The sequence below is a fragment of the Haliotis rufescens genome, unplaced genomic scaffold (genome assembly GCF_023055435.1).
Source record: "Haliotis rufescens isolate VD_foot unplaced genomic scaffold, xgHalRufe1.0.p SCAF_62, whole genome shotgun sequence".
In the NCBI taxonomy this organism is placed as follows: domain Eukaryota; kingdom Metazoa; phylum Mollusca; class Gastropoda; order Lepetellida; family Haliotidae; genus Haliotis; species Haliotis rufescens.
The window spans coordinates 721,415-745,198 of record NW_025964353.1 but is presented as its reverse complement, the minus strand read 5'-3'; the positions used below and the strand labels follow the sequence as shown (position 1 = coordinate 745,198).

Sequence of the window (23,784 nt, the reverse complement as noted above, 5' to 3'; positions counted from 1 at the left end):
AGGATTGTATTGAACTGAGGTGCAGGTTCAAGGTGGAATATGAAATGACACCAGAAACAAACTTCATACAAACATGAAAATCATTTCATAATGATAAAAACGAAAAAAAAAACCGAAAACGAAACACAGTACTGTCAAGGTTTGCTTTACAAACGACTACCTTACGATGATCTCTGCGAAAGCAAGATGGTGGTTGAGAATCTGAGATTCAAACTCAGTATTGTTTCAGTTGTTTTTGTTTTATCAATAATCCAGCAACATCCCTGCTTCACACACTGTGTGTGTGTGTGTGCGTGTGTGTGCGCGCACGTTCTTGGCTGTCTGCGTGCATGAGGGTTTACACTGCACTCAGCAATATTCAAGCCACATGACATCAGATTATAAATAATCGTTTCTTTGTTTGCTTGTTGTTTAATGCCGCACTCAGCAATATTCCAGCTATATGACGGGGTCTGTAAATATACTAAATAATCGAGTCTGGACCAGACAATCCAGTGATTGACATAAAGAGCTTCGATCTATGTAATTGAGATAAGATGACATGCATCAACCAAGACAGCCAGCCTGACCACCTGATTAGTCGCCTTTTACCACAAGCATAGCTGTCTTTTAGGGCAAGCATGGGTTGCTGAAGACCTGTAAATAATCAAGTCTGGACCAGACAATACAGTGATTGATATAATGAGCAACTATTTACACAGAGGTATGATCACATACCATCACCAAGTCACGGAGCCTGACTACCTGATCTATAAATTAACATCTTATGACCAGATTAGCTTGCTGGGGAACAATTCTATTCCGGATCCCCACCCGTTTCAAACAATGTACCCATGTTGGGAATCAGGTGCCTTCCTCCTGACAAGCAAACAGTTGAACACTAAGTTATAAGGTGACTATACTTGTCATAAGAGGCAACTTACGGGATCTGGGGGTCAGGCTCACTGACTTGGTTGATGGATGTCATCTTATCCCAATTGCATGGATTGATGCTCATGATATCAATCACTGGATTGTCTGGTCCAGACTCGATTATTTACCGCTGTCATACAGCTGAGTGGAATATTGCTGAGTGCAGCGTTAAACAACAAACAAACAGAAACACCCCTTCCCAGCAAGGTGTTCCACCATTGACACCAGTGATTTAGTGAGCAATTGTTGTTTCAAGCCATTGTCAGCATATTTCTATCAATATCCCAACAAATGTATACAATGGAGTTGAAGCCATCCAGTAGTCGATAGCGTAAACAATGATCCACAATGCAATGGTATCTTGACACACAATCCTTACTGTAATCTCAGGAACTGGGAACCTATGCTGACATGGAATACCCAAAGGGGCTGATTGAAAGGAATATAGTGTATTTTTTTTACATATTGCAAGTACCATCATTTTTCATAAGAATTGTTAAGCAGGTCTAGAAAATACAACCAATTCAGAACTATTTCATCTTGATTTTTCTTATTTTGATACAGTCAAGTCTCGTTAATCCGACATCGTTGGTTGCACATGATTGTATCGGATTAACGAGTATGTCGGATTAACGAAATTAAGTGATTTGTGATCGAAAATCGGACATCTTCGTATTTGCATACATTCCTACAATTAACATCAACACTTCCTTTCTACTCCGACCTTGTATATGAAGTGCAAGTTGAGCAAGAATGGAAGAATTAGTCATGGGTCTTCGATAACTTAAAGCAATTTGAAGGACCCTGTTCCTATTGTTTGGACTGAAACAGTCTTCACAGCCAAAAATATTTGCTTCAATACTGGAGCTAGAGTATATAAATAAGTTAATGTGACATATACTAAAGTGCATGTACAAGTCTTTGAATGGCATTTAATGTGATGAACATAAGAGAGAGATTTTAGGGATGTGAACTTCTTTTTATGATATAAACAAAAATTGATTGGCTTCAGTTTCTAAACTACTGGATTGTCTGGGCCAGAGTCATTTATCAACAGGCTGCCATCATACAGTTGGAATATTGCTGAGTGTGGTGTTCAGCAACAAACAAACAAACATCTACAGCCTGCAGAGCCTGATCAAGGTTATGTGACATTGCCGAGTAGAACCCCATGGTTATTTGGGGTTGGAATTGGTCCTCTTCAACCTATGCAAGCTGTACGAGCCAACCATGTGGATCGGTTGGTCAGACTCGCTGACATTAGCTGATGTTATCGTTCCCGATGGCGTGGATGGATGCTTACAATATCAACAACTGGATTGTCTTGTCCAGACTCTTAAATAAATATTGCTGGTAGGAAACAAGAAACAACAAAAAACTCAGTGAGTAGACAGAACCCCACACAAACACAAGAGACAATGATAATCTACCTCCATGGAGCCCATACTTTCATAGTCACTTCAAACCGTACATTGAACCTTTGATTTTGTTTGTTTGTTGTTTAACGCTGCACTCAGCAATATTCCACCTATATGACAGCGGTCTGTAAATAATCAAGTCTGGACCAGACAATCCATTTCCATCATGAGCATGGATTCATGCAATTGGGATATGATGACATGCATCAACCAAGTCAGCGAGCCTGACAACCTGATTCCTCTTACAACAATCATGGTCGCTTTTTACGTCAAGCATGGGTTGGTGGCGACCAAGTCTTCCCCGGATCTTAACGGGTCTTGAACATTTGAATGACACAGCATTGCAGAAACAAGAACAAAACAACATTTTTAAGGCTTTATTAGCACTTTGAAACATCAGCATCAAGCAAGAGATAAACAAGATAAATAGAGTCACCATTTTAACAATCAACTTTGACAGTGGTACATTCCTTCAATGCTCAATGGGATTTCTTACACATGACAACTAGAGGTGTAATAATCGATCTAGCTGTAGATGTATTGAAAACTGTCCGAGGACCCCAGTAGCAATACAGCAACGACAAATTAAAATATCAATGCTTAACATTAATACGGTCCCCGACCGTTCTAAACAGAAGTATGAGAAAAAAGTTAATTTCCATGCAATAATGATTTATTTTACCATTCATTTTCCCTAAAACATCTTTGTTGAAGAGGCATATTGGTATCAAAACTTTTCAGAGAATAGAGAAACGAAGGGAGTGAGTTTAACCCCACTTTAGCAACAGTCCAGTAGCATTGTGGCAGGGGACACAAGAAATGGGCTTCACCACCACCGGAAAAACTACCCCCTGTAACTCATTTCCTGAGCTTGGACACCATGTTAGATAAAAATGGCAAGGAACTGTGGGAAGGTAAAAATTGCCATCATGCTACTGTTACAGCTATACAACTATTGCAATAGAGAGGAAATATTGTTTTAAGCTCCTCATATACCAACTGACTTAGCCACAGCCACACATCGCAATTTGTCTTTCATTGAATAGAAGGAACTGTAGAAAGGGGAATTAACGGCTCATAACAGAATGTTCCATGCAGGAACTGTACACCCAATACGTCAGACATTATTACAAGATCCTTCACACAAATGAAAATATGGTTAGAAACTTTCCCTTTACTTGGATTACTTGGATTACTATCTAATCTATTTCTCATAATTGATAATATTGTGACACTGACAGAACAGGGACAGGGGCTGACATTGTGGTAGTTGACAACATGCAATGATAAGGATCAGAGGTCTGATATTTCCACAAGCCTCCTTTCAGGGAAGGAAGGAAAACTGAGTTCTGGTTGATAATAATAACTACAGGGGGTTGGGGGGTGGGGGTATGACAATATTTTTATTTCCTGATCAAAAATAGAACCAATTCATGTGTTTATTTATTGTATCCAGTTCAATGAGCAATAAGGAAATAAATACCATCTGTCACCACTGCAACTGCATCTAATGGAACATGACAACTACTCCATGTAGTCTTGGTGCATTAACTATATCATTCAATCATTGCCTATATATTCACAGAACTGTACAGAATTTTCCATTCACCACTTCCATTTCAAACAGTTATCAATATACATTTTTAAATAAAAACATTTCCAATAAATGCATTTCTATACAAGGAAATAAATACTACTCAGTGGAAACCTAGAGAAAACATGGAGACTTGAGGCAAAGTGGCTATACCCTACAACATTAAGAAGGGGACCAAACATAAATGGGAATATTAGACCTTTACCAATGTAGATACTCAAGATATATTAGTTTGAATATATCCATGAATAAGCACCACAGATAAATCATAATAAACCACTCCCGAGTTAACCAGCAATATTTTTAGTTATCACCATGTAGGGTAGAAAGATTAAGGGTAATAACTTTCTGATATTTGCACATATATTTTTGCAATCTCAGTGCTGATTGGTCAAAAGAGCAATATGATGTCACACTATTTCAGTGTTGAGAACAATATGATATGGTGTCAAAACGTGATTACATTGTCATCGGTACAATAGGTGAGCCTCTCTAAAAGGTTGACATATCATAGATTTTTCTTCAGTTTCCTCTTAAAATGACATTGAGTAATATATACTACTCCGAGAAGGAAAAGACCACTTGATTTTTTCACATGACTATAGTTAAACTGTCATGCCTGGTGAATATTGCAACACACAGTCTTCCAATTGTGGATGTTCTTTAACTTGTTTTGAGTAGTATATATATTTTGGAGCTTAGAATTTACGAATTATCCGTCTGTTGTGAATGAATTCTGCAAGTCTTGCCAAAGTCTAGGGGCTTACGACATGCACTCATTGTTGAGGATACACTGTAATTTGTTGTAACTCGTTGGTTCTACACTGAACAGGCTGCTTCCACTGAGATGGCTGATAGTGATGTTACTGACAAAACACAGACACACATATTGCACTTGTATGACATGTTCAAGGCTGACAGAGCATTACATGCGACTTGGCATATGATGTAGATGACACTCATAGCTCAAACAAGCTTCTGTTAAGTATTCCTGCATCAAACATTTGTGACTATGGGTGTTGATAATCTAATGGAGTTAAACTGAACCGTTGACATAATCTCAAGGGTGTTACACAATTATACGAAACAAACTGACTTTCAGTCAACCGTGACATATTGTCACATCAACCAGATGACAAGGAAGTCTGAAGACTTCGCGAATTTTGGTGCGCAAAGACAGAATATATAGTTTGCTTCAATTATTAATGGTAGACTGGATGAGGTGTCCCAGTCAACCAGACTCCTGGACCCAGTTGCACAAAGCAATCTTAGCTATAAGACTATCGTAAGCCAATGTTAAAGAATGTGAGTTACGATCATCTTAGTGTTAAGATCGCTTTGTGCAAGTGGGCCCTGATCAGTGTGAGTTGGCCAACTCTTCCCCTGGCTCTGTATTTGGCCGACTGTCATGTAGATGGTGTGTTCCAGCAATACAATCTGGGTCTGCTTCCCTCTATTTGCTCTGTATCTGGCCGACTGCCATGTAGATGGTGTGTTCCAGCCATACAATCTGGGGCTCCTTGTCCTCACTCTGCAGTGCCGTGGTCGTGTTGCGGTACTCGTGCTGCATCCGGAAACGCACCTGCCAACATACAAGATGCTGTACAACTCTTGGGTAACATAATTCATGGCCTTTGTAAAGCTTTCAGGACGTTTAATAGTAGACGTTTAATGTGGAGGACATTTCCAAATGTGACACATCAGTGACAAAAATGATGACTGATGCATTTCCCTATTTTGACTTGTAGTTGTACCATATGTTCCTGTGACTTTACAGGTGAACACTTGCCTTGCCTTTTCATGTGTTTGTGACTGGTGCCAATGTTTGGGCAGGATACCCGCGAACACCTGGTATTTTAACTATTTGATAGTGATTCATAGACACTGCTAATGATATAGTCAGAATCTTACAATGCTCTCTGCTTGTAGCATAGATTATGAAAATAGTTTTGCTTCGTTTATTTAGACTACATTGTCATGAACCCAAGATTTACTTTAAATCAAATATGTGAATCTCAGCAAAAGGTCCTCAGTGGATTGTGATATTTTACTTCATGATACAGCCACACACTAAGTAGAAAATATTAATTCATACCTAAATGTTTACTTTAATGGCTGTTACACTAAACACTAACAAGAGTTTGCCACTAACGTGGCTATATCCCCCGCCCCTGTTGCAGAATTTATGACATAATTAAATCTAAACAAACCCTAACCTTTCTTAACCGAGGTGGAACTTGTCATGGAAATTGTAAAAAAAAGAAGAGTTTGGAACCTAACTCCATCTTGCTGCCATGGAAACGTAAAAAATAAAAATTTCTAAAATTTCTAAATAGCAAAAGGCACCAGTTCAGCATGTACCTGACAAACCTGCAAAGTTTGATGAAAAAATATTGAACGGTTTATGAGTTATGCTCCGGAAACGAACCCTACCCTCACAGAACCTAAGTCCATCTTGTTGCCAATGAAACATAAAAAAATAAAATTTACTGAAATTTCTAAATAGCAAAAGGCACCAGTTCAGCATGTACTTGACAGACCTGCAAAGTTTCATGAAAATTTTTTGAACGGTTTCTGGGTTATGCTCCGGAAATGAAACGTGACGGACGGACGGAGCTGTTTCTATATCCCCCGCCAACTTTGTTGGGCGGGGGATAATAAGTAGAGAAAAGGTAAATATTTTCATCCATTGAGCCATACTTGACACTGCCAACTGTTAATTGTCACTAACGCACCACAGATAAGAGCACATACAAGTATCACAAGTATTTGTCACAGAGTGACGAAATATCCCCCGCCTGTACACCATAGTACCAAATATGAAGACAATCCAGCGATTAGTTCTTGAGATATTGTGGCAACACCGTTTTCCAACTCCAAAAACAGATTTGCCTGCTGTGACCTTGAAAATGGGGTCAAGGTCACCAAATCTGACAGGTGGATGCGGTGTCTGTATATACACTATAGTTCCAAATATGAAGACAATCCAGCGATTAGTTCTTGAGATATCGCGGCAACACCGTTTTCTAACTCCAAAAGCAGATTTACCTGCTGTGACCTTGAAAATGGGGTCAAGGTCACCAAAACCGACTGGTGTCTGCGGTGTCTGTATATACACCATAGTTCCAAATATGAAGACAATCCAGTGTTTAGTTCTTGAGATATCGCGGCAACACCGTTTTCCAACTCCAAAAGCAGATTTGCCTGCTGTGACCTTGAAAATGGGATCAAGGTCACCAAAACCGACTGGTGTCTGCGGAGTCTGTATATACACCATAGTTCCAAATATGAAGACAATCCAGTGTTTAGTTCTTGAGATATCGCGGCAACACCGTTTTCCAACTCCAAAAGCAGATTTGCCTGCTGTGACCTTGAAAATGGGATCAAGGTCACCAAAACCGACTGGTGTCTGCGGAGTCTGTATATACACCATAGTTCCAAATATGAAGACAATCCAGTGTTTAGTTCTTGAGATATCGCGGCAACAAACAGGTGGGACGTACGGACGTACGGGACGTACGGACGGTCGTGAATACTATATCCCCCGCTTCGCGCTTTCGCGCGGCGGGGGATAATAAAACATATTGGATCGTGAGCAAGGGATCGTGATATGTATCGGATCACACAGTTGGTTTATTATCCCAACCCTACTATATACACACTACATTTGGAGGATAAAAAAATCAAAGAAAGTCAATCACATGACATGGTATAACATCATGATCATAATAATAAACTTAATGTTTATTAGGATTTGGACTTTGAAACTACAATGGAACCAGTCTCAACATGCTGCACCAGGCTTGTGAGGGACCGACAGGGTCCAGGTTAGACAGCAATGTGATTAGTCAATCCAGATTAGGGATTGTCAACAGCATGATGAATTGGTCCTTGGTGACACAGTTTCAGTCTGGATTTCAAACTGACAATAACTGATTATAAATTAATGTAGTAAAATTGTGTCCCTTTTTGTTTGGCCTGGTAATTTTTATAGACAAAAATCAGGATAAGCTAGGTGTGGACAGATCCAAATCACAGAAATCAATTTCAAGCTGAATGTCAGGACAGTTTCCTGTGTTGAAGAGGAGCTAGGCTCCGGCCATTTGGCAGTTGTAGCAAGTTGGATTCAAATCACCAGCAACCCATGCCTGTTGAAATTAGTGATTAACAGGATCACGTGGTCAGGTGTGCTGGCTCTGTTGATGGATGTCATCCCATCCAACTGCGTAGATTGATGCTCATAATGTCTATCACAGGATTGTCTGGTCAAGACTCTATTATTTACAGGCTGCCATCATATAGCTGGAATATTGTTGAGTGCAGCGTTAAACAACAAATATACTTGAAACACCCCTATGTTGATAAGCTCAATGTAATGATGTTTATCAATCCTAATGCTCAGCCATAAACAAAGTTCACTTATCTTAAATGACAGATATGTATGGGGTTTCCCCACTAACCAGTGAATGGCTTGACCTAGCTCCTCATTGGTGCAGAACACAAGGCACTTCCTTCTGCAGCAGTGTCACTAATCACACAACTATGTACAGGGAAATGATTACAAGTTGGGTCCTGTCAAAATGACATCGTAACAACTGTGAGGTATGAGCTGGCAAAATGTGATCAGTCTGATTGTAACCACTATGTACAAGACATTCAATTCTAATGTTAATATAAACTTTCCAAGTAGATAATCTTCTTTTTTCTAAGGTTTCCGGTTGGGTGGCATCTGAAGGCCTGCCTGACGGCAAACTGTGGAATAGTCAGGCGCATCCTTACCCATCACTTTACACATGCGATCATGGATTTCTTTTGCTTTGCATCCCTCCTTGGTAAGGAACTTTATTTGCAGCACATTGTTCATGTTTGAGAGAATCCATGATTGTGACCACCCTTAGGTGAATAAAGCCATCACATCTAACTTATTGTTGTGTCTGGAACTTGTTATGACACGTGTCAACCTGATGTTATGACCAGTGTCACACCTGCCACAAGTTGAGTTGACATTGTTTGTGTAAACACAAATGCCCAAGTTGCAAAACTTATTGAACGCCCCTTGTATGTTCATTCCAGAGACTAGATGTAAGTCTAGCTTGAATGGAAATAGCTATCTGCTTGGGGAACATAGCTAAAAACCCTTCAGTTTTATACAGTAAACATAACTACAAGAAAAGTCAAGTCAAATAAACAAAGATGGCGGATACAATAAAATTTCAAAGTTAAATCAGTACTTTTAAAAAATCGAGCATAGCTTCGCGCACCTGGCTACCCGCCAGGTCTGGGAGCAATCCTACCATAAACTTCAACCCTATGTGTCATGAATAATAGTAAAGGCATATATGATGCTGGAAGCTCTGATCAAAAACAGGACAATCTGTGACAGTTTGCGGGAAACAAAATAATATTTTTGGAGAATTTTTTTAAAATCTTTGATTATATTTTTCCGAGGAAGATAATTTTTTCCGAGGACTACTGTTTTAAAAAACGCAATTTTCTGCGTTTCCGAGGAGAGTTCACAACCCTGTCACTACCCTGGTATGTACCAGTTTACAAAACTTGAATTATGTACATGTTTATAGTGTTGACTACAGTCTAGCAAGTAAACATCAATACTGTTTTTATCTGTTAAAATAACAAGTAAGTTCAAATAGGTAAGTCAGTGATTTACCTGGATTATTTATTTTGGGGAGCAGGGGAAATAAATTCTTTAATCGTAGGGGACCCACTTTAAGAAACAAAACTGGGGTCCAAGAAAAATGTAAAAAAATTGCATAGAGTACTCTATAAGTCAGTTAAAAATAGATCGCGTTCTCCAACTGAAACTACAAGTGCTCACACAAGAAGATTATGAAGGATTTGACTGTATACTGTAGTTTTTAAATGATGTATGTAAATTAACTTAAAGTGGCACCAATTATGAAATACCTGGTAGTGGCTTTTGTTCTTAACATGTATATGAAATTTATCTGCATGCACTCTGAATTATTTTTGCATCCCTTTTCAATATTTATTTGCATATGGGGGGGGGGGGGGGGGGGGGGGGGCGATTTTGCTCGCATAAATGTTAAAGTTAAGAAAATTCTAAAAAACATGGGACTCAACCCCCCAAAGTACTGGAATATGTACTTTACTAAGAAAGTTTTACCCCAAATATAACATTTGTTACATTATTTCAGTAGTTATAATGGTATGAACAGAATAACTTGCACAGCCCTAATTCCTATTTTCTCTTCTAACAAGCTTTGTCTCAGCCCAGAGACAGGCAATATTACTAGCATTGTGGTAGAGGTAGCCAGCTGTTGAACTCGTTGACATAACCTTTAAGCCAGCAAAATAAATCAATAATTCTAATGACTTAAATATGCTGGGACTCACACATGGTTTGCAAGACTATTAATAAGAATTTTCTCATCACATCCTGAGTTTGACCACTGTCAAAAAGACCCCAGAAATGAACTAGACATCCATTTTTACCTGAATCAGAAGCACCAAGTCCACCAGCCAGTGGAACAGTTCAGTCAGTTGTTTGTTCAACAGAATGAGGAGAATCAAAGGACAGAATTTTGGGGAGCATTTGTGAAATATATGTGTAACTGTTTTATACCGAGCTCTAGCCAATTTAGTGGCAATGGAGATATGCCTATCCCAAAGAAATTACATCTGCTAAACGAAATACCTCATGAAGAACATTTTATGCTTTGAAATATCTTGAACCACTATCAAACAACTGATGCTTCAGTGTTAACATAGAGCTTTGTTCCTATATTTGAATCCAGGACCCTTTATATCTTCAAGTTTTAACACTAGAGACATGACAAGGACTATATTTACTTTATTTAGGCACTGCTGAAGAAATAAACGAGTGGGAGTTGTTTATTGCACGATAAACGACCACGAGTCGTATATTTAAAAAAAAAAATATGACGACTCCCTAAATAGAATCCGACCTCGGCAATGTCTGACAAGTCCATTTTATAAACAGGTGGGGAACAACTCACTTGACACTTCCCTATCTATAAATTATGTCGTCCATTATATGACGTCATTAAGTTGCGAGAGTATATGAATGAATAAACTATAGCAATAAACCATAATCATCACTTACCTTGACATCCCCCTCTTTCAAGTTGGGCTTCACTCTCATGAAGATGCCAATCTTGTTGGACTTCCGGAATGCTATCACACTGAAAATAAAAGTTCACTCAAATAGTAGTTACTTTGTTTCCATCTTAATAGTAAAACTATCATCTACTAGAGCCATGGCCATACATCAACAATGGACACACATCAACCATGGCCTTACGTCAACCATGGCCCAACATCAATCATGGCCACACATCAACCATGGCCCTACATCAACCATGGCCACACATCAACCATGGCCCTACATCAACCATGGCCATGCATCAACACTGGCCATACATCAACCATGACCTTACATGAACCATGGCCCTACATCAACCATGGCCACACATCAACCATGGCCATGCATCAACCATGGCCCTACATCAACCATGACCTTACATCAACCATGGCCATACAATCAACCATGCCATACATCAACCATGGCCACACATCAACCATCAATCATGGCCATACATCAATCATGGCCACACATCAACCATCAATCATGGCCATACATCAATCATTGCCACACATCAACCATGGCCATACATCAACCATTGCAACACATCAACCATGGCCATTCATCAACAACTATGAGGGATAATCATGAAGCAAAAACTGTAGGGGGAGATAAATCAGACATCCTGACATCAAAAGGGGGACGAGGCTTGGGTCAACAGGCAGTCATAACAAATACACTGGAGACCCTCAAATTCCAAACTGTTTCAGTTTTAAACAAGTTACTGACAACATCTAGGCCTAGACTGGAAATAGTCCCTAGATCACGGAGACTAGTCACGCATTACATAGATCTTCTTATGATTTTGTTTTGTTTGTTTGTTTTTAAACTACGCACTCAGCAATATTCCAGCTATATGATGGCAGCCTGTAAATAATAGAGTCTTGACCAGACAATCCTGTGATAGACATCATGAGCATCAATCTACGCAGTTGGATGGGATGACATACATCAACAGAGCCAGCTAACCTGACCACGTGATCCTGTTAATCACTAATTTCAACAGGCATGGGTTGCTGGTGATTTGAATCCAACTTGCTACAACTGCCAAATGGTCGGAGCCTAGCTCCTCTTCAACACAGGGAAACTGTCCCGACATTCAGCTTGAAATTGTTTTTATCATTAGGCAGGAATCTGTCCAAACCTAGCTAATCCACGCAATTAGGATACAATGACATGCATCAACCAAGTCAGCGAACCTGACCACCCGATCTCGTTAGTTGCCTCTTACGACAAGCATGGGTTGCTGAAGACCTATATTCTACCCCGGATCTTCACGGGTCTCTTCTTATGATGAGGGGTGAGTGGGTGAGTATTGTTTTAGCCACTTTTAGCAATATTCCAGCAATATCACGGCGGGGGACACCACAAATGGGCTTCACACATTGTACCCATGTCAGGAATCGAACCCGGGTCTTCGGCGTGACGAGCGAACGCTTTACCCACTAGGCTACCCGACCGACCCTTATGCTGAGGGACTGAAGCATACACACTAAGTAACCTTAACATCTGTGGGGTTGGTTATACAGAATATAAATTTTTAAATCAAAGATCTGTCAATTCTTTGATCTTCATACCTGTCTCTAGTTTGATATGTTGTACCCATTGTTCAAAGAATATTTGTTATCAATTGTACAAGAGCCTGAGGCCTTATTCCCGAATTAAAGTAATGATGAATGAATTAAAACTTACTGCACAAAGTTTGTGCAAACACTACCATTGTGTTCTGGCGATGCTCATACCAGGTTATTGTAAGGCTAAAAAAAGTAATAGTCTTGGTTCTCAGGTGCAACCCACATCATCATAAAACCTGCCGCACATTTTGTGTTTATTTCCATTTTCAAAATTAAAATCCTAATACTTAAAAACAATGCAATCCAATAAAGCACACAGTTACTAACCTTACCATGTGCACTGCATTATGGCGCATCGCGTGGTATGGTAAGGTAGCAATAGGAGTTTGTATGCTTGTTTATGAAGGGAGGCTCTTTCCCAGGTTCTTGGAACACAACTGTTTATTTGGTTTCATACTAGTTTGAACAAGCAACAAAAAAAAACACCATCCGCCCGCACTATATTTTCAAATGTCACTGCCTGAGAACAAGTTATTCTATTTTTTTAAGCCTAATGTAAAACATTGAATCTTTGTAACAGCTTCTCCCTATAGTTGAGACTCACCCAGGGTCATCCTTGAACTCTTGCTGCAGCTGGTTCTGATCATCGTACATGGCAGCATCGTCACGACGTGCGATCACTAACTCTCCCTTTGGCAGCACACACTGAGGAGTTACATGGACAGTATGTCAGTACATACATAGCATTCCAGATACACAATAGAATTCGTTACTAGGCTCCGAATCTCTCACCTCCAAAACACATCTGAATGCATGCAGAGCACGGTTGACCATCAGCAATTACTGTTCACAGAAACTTTCAGTTCACCCATTTCATGACGTAAACCATCATCATGATAATGTACCCTCTAGCTTTAGGATTTAAGTTATTAACCCATATTTTGTTATCCTTACACCAACAAGAAATACTGCTCGTGTGCAATAAAATGTTATCTCCAATGTGATATTGCTTTCCTGATCAGCCATTGGTCAATTGACATGAGTGCTAGCTTGAAGTTTATTAGTTCAAATATAAGACATGTCATTCTATAATGACCGCCAAAAGAAACGCGAACAATAGAAACATATAGAGAAGTATGTACGTTATGAAGATATGTTTCAAATATGTACCACTTAATGACAAAACTAACAAAACAAACAATCATTCAAGTGTTACCACCAAGTGGCTTTATTCTTATCTTACTTCAAAACTGTTACAAAACGTCCCACATTTGTGATTTCAATGTTGCCACATTTACAGCTTTGGGGTATTTTTGAAACTTCTTGACCAACATTCACATTTGGTGAATATTTATGAATACATGCCTTAATAAAGGCAGGGAGAGAACTTATCACTAGCCTTATCATTTGGCTAATGTTACTTTCTCCCCCTGTTTGTGCTGCTCCTCCTGTTCACAATCTACAGACCAAAATAAAAGCTGCAAACTTTTAAACTCCCTTGGTTACACTTAAAGTACTGTCGGAAATGCTAGAAAACTGCTTTTCTGGTTTCATTTAATAAAAACAAATCATAGGACTATAAAAAGAGCATATATCAAAATAATGCAAATTGCCCTAATCTAGCCTGTCCTAACTGACAATGTGATTACCTTCAAAATGTACTTTTATGGGTGAAATGATGATCAACTTAGAAAATATTCGGGTGTTGTCATGCATGTATGAAATGGCCTATAACCTGGGGTTATGACCTCACACCGTTCCGTGCATTCTCACAGGTACAAATGTCACCGAGTTAGGGGTGGTCTCAAGATATTGCTGTTATTGTACTTAATTGACATGTACGTTGATGGGGTAGCATTATATTTACTTGGAAACTTGATGGAATAGTTAAGAGCTATGAAACAGGATGAGGATTGGAAGGTTGTGGTTTTGGAATCCAAAAGTATTGTCTGTGAAAAATTATACCCTTTTTTAACAGGCAAAATGCAGTTTTGTAGCATTTCCGACAGTACTTTAGCACAAACACTATAGTTTTGATCTGTTATATGACCTACTTTGGCATTGACCTCGTCGCCAGTCTCGTTCTCATCATCCAGGGACAGAAAGTGCACCGTGGTATTGTACACTGACGGGTTGCTCAGTGTCAGCGTGACCAAGGTCTCCTGTCGGGAAGGAAACAATGTGTCAACAAGTGCAAACACAATCAGCAACTGGGACCGTGACTGTTTCATAAGTTGATAAGATTGTTGTCTTCCTTCTGGAATGCCTGGTGTATTATTATACCAATTCAAGTGTGACCACACAGGGCAACAATTTGGCAAGGACAGCTGAATGTCATCTGCACCTAATGCTCTGAGCATTTCAAGTGGATAATAATCACATAGTGCCATGCAGAGTTACAGATAAGCTGCGTATTTGTGTAAGATACCCTCCCCCAAAATATGCAAAACCTAATTACTTTCAATTAACTTGCGTACAGAAACGCATGCATTAAATGAAAAACTCAAATGTATAAAAACAACTCACGTAAATACCCAATGAAGCTTTTTCAGCATGCGTACAAAGGAGCTAATTTCCGAAACACAATTATGAGCTAATTTACTTTCCGAGTCAAGGCCATATTTAGAACAGTTACATACATCTGAAACATTATTTCATTTTTTTTTAAATCTTAAAATGTTCACAATTATGGGGAAAAAACGAATAGAGTGATGACTAGATGAGTGGAAACATATTGGTTACCTAAAGAAAAATGTAATGACCCAATTATTATAGAAACTCTAGAGTAAAAACTTGATTGCTCAAAAAGTTATCTGGAGCTCTGGCCATGGTAACAATTGTTTATTTGTTTGTTGTTTAACGCCGCACTCAGCAATATTCCAGCTTTATAACGCCGGTCTGTAAATAATCAAGTCTGGACCAGACAATCAAGTGATTGACATCATGATCATCGATTCACGCAATTGGGATCGATGACATGCACCACCAAGTCAGCAAACCTGACCACCCGATCCCGTCAGTTGCCTGTAAAGACAGGCATAGTTGCCTTTTAGAGCAAGCATGGGCTGCTGAAGACCTATTCTACCCCGGATCTTTTCGGGTCCCATGGTAACAAAGTAGGCATGATCATCGGTGGGAACAAGTGGTGAAGTTTCAGACTCATTGGGATGATTGTTTCAGAGATTACAACAGACAATGGACAAATAGACCATGACATCAGATCACTTGACTTTCAGTAAGGTGAGCTAAAATGAAGAAGAGGGAATTTGTTGTGGGGCAACCATTTTCTAAATTAATGTATGCTACAAGGAAAATAAGTAAGGATAAGATTTATGTATGAACGACTTCTCTATTACAATTAGGAGCGACGTTTCGGTGAAGGTTCTAACACCGTTATCATGCAAGGTGTCAGAACCTCAACCAAAACATCATCCTAATTGTAATAAAGAAATTGTTCATCCATAAATCTTATCCTTACTTAGTACTCCAACTTCTAAATGCCTCTCAAAGATGCTACAAGGAAAATGGTGTAACACTCACCTTCTGTGGCAGGAAGACAGCTGGTGACAGGATGCGGATCTCTGGGACATGGTTCCTGTAGGAAAATAAGAAGTTATCAATATCTTTACAAAATATAGTGCAAAAGATTTTCACACATTAAACTCAGAAATGTTTAAGAACCGCAAAACTCTATTACTACAGTAATAATGGAAATGTGAAATGGAACATGACTTCCAACGTATCACTCTTCACCTTTCACATCATCTTCCCGAGGCAAGTGAGTTAACTGACTTTAAAAGTCCAGTATCCCCCCTTGCTGAACTAGGCTGGAATTCCTGGGCTCGATCATAGCACCACCAGTGACAATTACGAGTTATGTCCTTACTATGCCTCTCTTATGGACCAATCAGATTCCACCTCTCGTATCAATTGCATTTGCTTCAAACAAAATGGTGGCCCCTGGTCAAGACGATCTGATCGATAATCAAAAACTATATTGTGATAAAACGGGTCTTACATGGCGATGTGCATCAAATCACGTGAGCACCTTGATTAAAAACATGAAAAGACTTGGAAAATATCTGTTGACAACGAGTTGGCGGTGCACATGCTTTACAAATTCTGTAATGGACCGAAATCTGCATGACAGTTTACGAACCGGATTTCGATTTCGTTGCGCTATTGTGATTGGACTATGCATAGACTCGTTGGTCCAGCCAAAACATAACTCCATAATACCATCCTAGTTCGGCAAGGGTGGGCTGAAACTGGACTGAAACAGTTAACTCATTTGCCTCGGGAAGATGCCTTAACACATGTCACAATTAGATGTGTGATCCTGTGACACCAACACGTTACTTCACGTTTCGTTGTATGTAAAGTCAATGTACATGCAACTTACAGTGCTATAAGCTGGATCTTGAACTTGATGGAGACTGGGTTAAAGTCAGGCTTGCTCAGGTTATGTTCACACTCCTGAAGAATACCATACAGAAGAGGCGTTAAATACTGGCTTCTAACATTAAATAACATGGAAGAAATAGAGGATATTTCATGTGTCAACTTAAACAAAAAATATTCTTGAAAACTTCAAGACTGCTGTTGGAAGCAAAAGGATACACGCTGGTCAAGTAACTAAAATGGTACTTTGCGAAACAAACAGTCTCGATTGAAGAGTTGAATAAAAGATTTTACAGTTTAATACGAAATATTTTCAAGAGAATAACAAATACCATGAAGCGATATTAACTCTATAAATGACCATCTGTCATTATTTTGCCCTGTCAATGTGGAAGTAATGTAATACGGAAGTCAACAGTTTGTGAACGGGCCAGACACTTATGATAAAGGGAGACAATTTGAGGGGAGGTCACTCTTGTATTTTTACATCAAAGATGTAGAAGGCTTTTCAAAGGCTTCTGTCAGTTCCTCCTCACCTTGCACCTGAGAGATTTCCTGATCAACAGGTGCTTGTGCTGCGGATAGAGCTTCAAGGCACCTGGAGGCTGGAACTCGGGCGTGGCCAGTCTCTGCTTCATGCTCGATGCTGAATCATCACACAAATACGTTAAATGATAGACAGAGGTGAAACATGTACAACAAAGGCAAATACTCCCAACATGTTACCAAAAAATTCAGAAAAATATTTACTTGTCTATGACATAAATATATAAATAGAAAAAGGCCCTTGCACTCTTAATGTCTTTGTTGGTCTGACACGGTCACTTGGCTGATTGTATGTCATTAACAAGGTTGACTTGAATACTATACAGAGTCAGGGTTCACACTAGGAATTTTCTGACATGGCCCCGGTGTGCTCAAATTTCAAATATTCCAGAGGTACACCCATACAGCACAATGTTAAAATGCCCCCTTTTCAGATTTTGGGGCTAAAAGCACAAGGCCTCCACCATCATGGCAGGGACAGATATTTTCTGTTGTTGTCAGGCTTCATTACCTTTCGATAAATCCACAGCCTCAGTGAAAATCTCATCAGGGAGAGAGTCAAAGTCTGTGACAGTCTCCCCAGGCTCGACCGGGGCAGGAGGTTCATCCCCATCCTTAATACTGAAATTATCAGGTCTCAAATTTGTATTTCAATCCTTAATGTGAATTTCATTACTTCCATGTTCAAGCCTAACTAAAGTAACACTGACGTTCCGATTACACTTAATGTCAAGACAGGGTATGTACGAGTTGGAAGACTACTGTGAAGAGAGCAGCGTTTGTGTGCACTTTATGATGCTACATTTTGTCACGAACATCGACTAGCACTGGAAAGATAATGTTGAGACTGGCACCTTATTAACTTAGAGTTTGCCTGATAATCCTAACCTCATCACATTATTCAGGCATCACATAATTTCTTGTGTCTTAAATTGAATAAACATGCTGAATGTGAGTTTTTGAAGACACATTACTATTCTGCAGCGATAGAAACTAACTGTTTTGGTCTTCTACTAGTCCTCATAGTGATAACATGTAGCAAAACCCTTAAAAAAGGCACATTTCTACTTGTCCTTATGATACCTGGGCATTTTGGCAAGGACTACAGAACTAGTGCCAATTTCTAACACTGACCTGGGGTAGAATTGTCATACAAGGTGACTGAATTAGGATACCAGTGAAGATCTGGATTAGAATTGATCTTCAGGAGAGGCGGGTGGTCAGACTTGGTGACTTGGTTGATGCATGCCATTGCATCCTAATTGATTGATGCTCATGTTAATCACAGGATTGTCTGGTCAAGACTCGATTATTTACAGACTGCCGTCATATAGCTGGAATATTGCTGAGTTCAGAGTGAAACAACAACAACAAACAAACAAACAAACAAACAAGACACATTACTAAAAAATCTTTACTAAAATACTGGCGAATGTAAAACGTGAGATGTTTCCTGTGTACTAACCTCATATTTGACATGGCAGCAATGGACTTTCTCTTGGCAGCAGCTACAGATGTCAGCCCGTACTTATCCTAGAGAAGCAAAATCAAGAAAATTATCTTCCACTACAAAGGGGGTATGTTCAACATGTGTGAGATGGGATCAGTTTAAAAAGTAACATAATTACACATTGCTAGCCTTGTACATGTTGTAGAAATGAATACTTCTTACTGAATAGTAAAGGTGAGTCCTCCGTTTAACATATTTCTTGCGCTCTTTTTCTGCTTTCTCACGCTGGGACATCTGGCGATGGTAATCCAACAGGGAGTTTATCTGAAAGACGTATGGCACGTTATTGGATGGTAATCCAAGAGGGAGTTTATCTGAAAGACGTATTGCACGTCATTGGATGGTAATCCAAGAGGGAGTTTATCTGAAAGACGTATGGCACATTATTGGATGGTAATCCAACAGGGAGTTTATCTGAAAGATGTATGGCACATTATTGGAAGATAATCCAACAGGGAGTTTATCTGAAAGATGTATAGCACATTATTGGAAGATAATCCAACAGGGAGTTTATCTGAAAGATGTATGGCACATTAGTGCATACAACATGATTTGTTGGAATATCAATATTCTCCCACTGTTGACACTTAAGCCTTTATACAGTGAGTGTATGTGAGTTTGGTTCACAAACCTCTTTGAACAGTATTTGTTGACATGGCAAAATCAGGGCATGTCAGCTTAATATTGTAGGAGTCTCCAATGCATGCTATAGACATTGACCACTTCAGAGAAATACACAGTGAGTATGGTGCAGACAAACCAAGATCAAAACTATGGTCAAACCCACAACAAACACACCTATGGCAAGCAACAGCAGGTTGCAATTAGGCCTGTCTCAAGTTCACTTATTGTATGAAAACAGAGTGATGAATATCATTCATGTTTCAACTCTCTAAAACCTAGAATCAGGAATTCATTACCCTAGCATGGTCCTCAAACTTTAGAAAACTCTTTGGCCTTAATCAGTTGTTAATGGAAATAATAATAACTGCATGATTTATGTCACTTGTGAACATATCATGATCATGTTCAGCTGTAAAAGACCCGTGAAGACTTTGGGTAGAATTGGTCTTCAGGAACCCATGCTTCCCGTAACAGGTGACTATCAGGATCAGGTGGTCATGCTCGCTGACTTGGTTGATGCATGTCTCAATTGCGTGGATCGATGCTCATAATGTCAATCAATGGGTTGTCTGGTCCACACTCGATTATTTACAGATGGCCGTCATATAGCTGGAACATTGCTAAGTGCGGCTTTAAACAACAAACAAACAAAAAGAAATATTGGCACTGAGGAAATAACCGGAAAAATATACAGGTGTAAGTTTTGTTCCCTAATCGTACAAAGGAAATAATGTGGAAATGAAATGCTGTCATGCAGGGGTACTTTACATTCACTGCGGAAGTGGGGCCTAGGACCAAGAGGAGTGTAGCCTTACCCGCTTGACTTGCTCATTCTCCTGGTCCTGCCATCCTCCACTGGCTGCAACAAATAGTCACTGGTCCATAAATAAACGTATCAGATCTACACTGGCAATAACAGCAACAAATGCATGAATAAATGTTCTGATATGATATGAAAATAAAGATAAGGTTGGTTTGGGTCATACATTGAAAAACAATATACTCATTAAAATAAATTGATGAACCATGATATTGCTGGAATAATTTTCCAATAAATTGTATATTTATATACTTATCTCACGCAATGCATCTCTTCATTCTTCTTCGATTCCATGTGGAAAAGTGCAACAAAGTTTCCAGCTTAAAAAAAATAATTCACCCAAACACATCCCATTCCCTGCTTCACCATGGTCATCACCCAAACAAATGGGCCCCATGCATAGCGACCTCCATGACCTGATCACGTGCTTACCCCTGCCAGAGCGAACAGGCTAGGGGATCTACCTGTGATGCAGAGATAGTCGGTCCCGCATATAGCGTGTGAGATAGGATAAGTATATAAATTTTCTATTTATGAGAAAAATTTCCAAATTGGTAAAACGGGCACTACTAAAATTGATCAATGGAGTCATGGTAGAACGCCGGTCCAAGGAAGGGCATACATGTTGAGGCTATAGTACGTTCGAGGATCAAGAGCTGGCTGTCCCGAATCGTTCGGGTAAACGGAGTGGACATTGTGGGTGGAGTCATAGTCAAGGGCAGTCTATACCCGGTCTGTAGAAGGTGCGAGTTGGAGGATCATCCATGATGGACCAATTTCTTGCAAATAAACCAAGTCTTCTGTATAGGGTCAGTCGACAATGAGCATGACTGGTGGCGGAAGCTGTTAATGTGTGGATACGAAACTTACCCTCGAATACTAAACTGCTGTCTATGATTTGAGAATGACTTTATGGCGGCCATCTTGGTTTGCTCTAGGCAGGCAGTTGAGTGACAACCTGTGTGAGTGCAGGAGGTGTATTGTGTTGGAAGATGGATTTTGAATACAAGTGTATATGAAGAACCTGTGTCAGTCAGCCCGAAGCCGGAAATTTGGGAGCACTACAGTGCATGACACCATTTGTTTGGGTGGTGACCATGGTGATGCTGGGATGTGTTCGAGTGAATAGTTTTTGGAAGCTGGAAACTTTGTTTAAGCATGTTTCCGCATATGATTGAAGAAGAAAGAAGAGATGCATAGTGTGAGATAGGAAAAGTCTAAAACTTTATTATTAACATGATCATAAGGAGTGGGAAATGCTAAAACCAAATTAGAAAATACAGTGATTCCTTGATATGCCGCTGCCATCGGGGTCCAAGATCCTGACCTCGCGTTCTAGGAAGGAGCGCTATACAGATATTCATTGCTGATGATCAGCACATTACGCAATGATGGTAGTGAATGGAACATTATTATTTCAACAGTGACAAGTGACATGAATGTAGGTCTATGTAACCTTGACCGTAGATGATTATTCAAAATGTATGTGGAAATTAGATAATAATACTCAATACTCAATATTAATTAGTATTAGTGTAAATGAATCATAGTATTATTTTATGACTGGATGTTCAATATGGAAGCAAACAATTGTTATATTCTGGTTACTCAGAAGGAACATGGTCTGTTTCCAAACTACATTTGTAGTTTTCTCTCTAATCACATGAACAACGGTAAATCATCATAGACAATTTTCTCCTAAAAGCAAGCCCTCATCAGAGTGTTTCAAATGTCTGTGTGAAGCTACAAATTATAGTGTGAGTAATCATGATAGACATGGCTGTCCGAAAACATATGACGTCGAAAACCTAAGATCCGACAAAACATTATGTTTTACACAACCGGGGCAAAAGGCAGAATGGATACAATGTATCACGAACATACTTGCTTAACAAATACACATGTGTACTGCGATTAGGAATTAAATCTCATCAATTTATTTGTTACTATATTTACAGGCTTTTTAGGGAAATTCTTCATGAAGTTTTGGGAGCCACGGGTTACCCAGCGCTGCATCTGGGCTAGAGGTACACTGAGGAGCGTTATGCCGAGGAATCACTGTAAAGGAGATTTGTAAAATTGTCTGTACATAATAATCAATGATTAATGGAGGCTTGGCCATGTAAACCTACAAGAGAGCTGGTCCGCCATCCCCACATCCCGTGTAGTCCAGCGACAGAATCCACAGGCCATGTAGTACATTTTTTTGGGAGTTGACTTGTTGGCATCATCAGGGTTTGCTACCATGAGACTGGTGGCACGAGTCATCAACGTGTGGCCGCAACTTGGACAGTCAAAACAGTTGCTGCATCTAAAATTTGACAGGAAGGAAACTACAAGTACATGTGTTGCATAGGGGAAATGTTTAGTTTGAGGTGGGCCTATGTTTTCTCAAATGAATTGTTGACTAAAAATATTATAAATAAACGTAAGACTCCATTACGTCCCCAGTAAGACATGACTGTAGTAGCAGATCCTTATGCAAATTAGGGTGATCATCGTGAAGTCATTGGTTATCCCGTACCAAATGACAAGCATGCACATACTTGAACACAGGCTATTCCAGTTGTAAAACTGTTGGTCTTATTAGAGGTGGAGGTTTAGACTAAACATTTGACAGCTGTCTAAGTTTGATATGTTATGAATTACAGGGTAAAATGATATCAAAGAAACTGGGGTCATCACTAATTTGCTCCGAAAAGAAATGTTGCAAATCAGTTTTTGTGATACACCGATCAGATTGTGTATGATATATACTCCGTTCTCACGTATATATTATGCCTCGACTGACACATCATACACCGTTCTGTGATTACCGCTGGTTGGACAGCATCACAACCGAGACAGGCATCCTCATTCGCAAGTTAATCGTACCTGTTTTTCCTCATTTTGGCTTCAGCAGAGGGTAGATTTTCCAAACAGTTCGGGCAATATGGCGTGTCAACCTGTGGAGTATTCAAAGATACGTGAAAACATCATTGCTGTTAAAAATGATAATAAATTATTCGCTCCGGTGTTCTAGGTGCGCGAAAAATGGGCGTCTAAAACAAAAAGAGCGTTTTACCGAAATAAAGACATTGCAACAGAACCAAACCACTTACTTCATGTTGAACACACTCTCCGCACCGCAGTTTCAAGCAATGGCGACACAAATATAATCTACATATAGGCTGGCGCTTTCCACAAGTGCAGAGATACTTCACCAAGTTGACGGCCAGAAAGGTCGCCATCTTGGAAATAT

The 23,784-nt window shown here is 39.5% G+C and overlaps 1 protein-coding gene across 1 annotated transcript; it reads right to left on the bottom strand.

The window, feature by feature from the left end:
• Positions 1–2,692: 2,692 nt before the first annotated feature.
• LOC124114006 (dynactin subunit 4-like) lies at positions 2,693–23,781 on the bottom strand. Its single transcript, XM_046474520.2, has 14 exons — positions 23,645–23,781; positions 23,418–23,488; positions 22,676–22,854; positions 20,539–20,582; positions 19,262–19,363; positions 19,055–19,122; positions 18,101–18,210; positions 17,580–17,689; positions 17,045–17,118; positions 16,183–16,237; positions 14,697–14,804; positions 13,247–13,347; positions 11,030–11,108; positions 2,693–5,506 (listed from the first exon to the last, which is right to left on the bottom strand). Exons 1-14 carry the CDS (start codon positions 23,771–23,773, stop codon positions 5,378–5,380), a joined length of 1,359 nt encoding a protein of 452 aa, XP_046330476.1. The 5' UTR covers positions 23,774–23,781; the 3' UTR covers positions 2,693–5,377.
• Positions 23,782–23,784: the final 3 nt, after the last annotated feature.

What these genes read in the sequence shown, in the direction of transcription:
- LOC124114006 (XM_046474520.2), bottom strand. Translation starts at nt 23,773, where the DNA reads ATGGCGACCTTTCTGGCCGTCAACTTGGTGAAGTATCTCTGCACTTGT. An exon ending in GAGAGTGTGTTCAACATGAA is followed by an intron (nt 23,489 to 23,644) that starts GTAAGTGGTTTG and finishes AATACTCCACAG; the next exon opens with GTTGACACGCCATATTGCCC. An exon ending in AGAATGAGCAAGTCAAGCGG is followed by an intron (nt 19,364 to 20,538) that starts GTAAGGCTACAC and finishes TACGTCTTTCAG; the next exon opens with ATAAACTCCCTGTTGGATTA.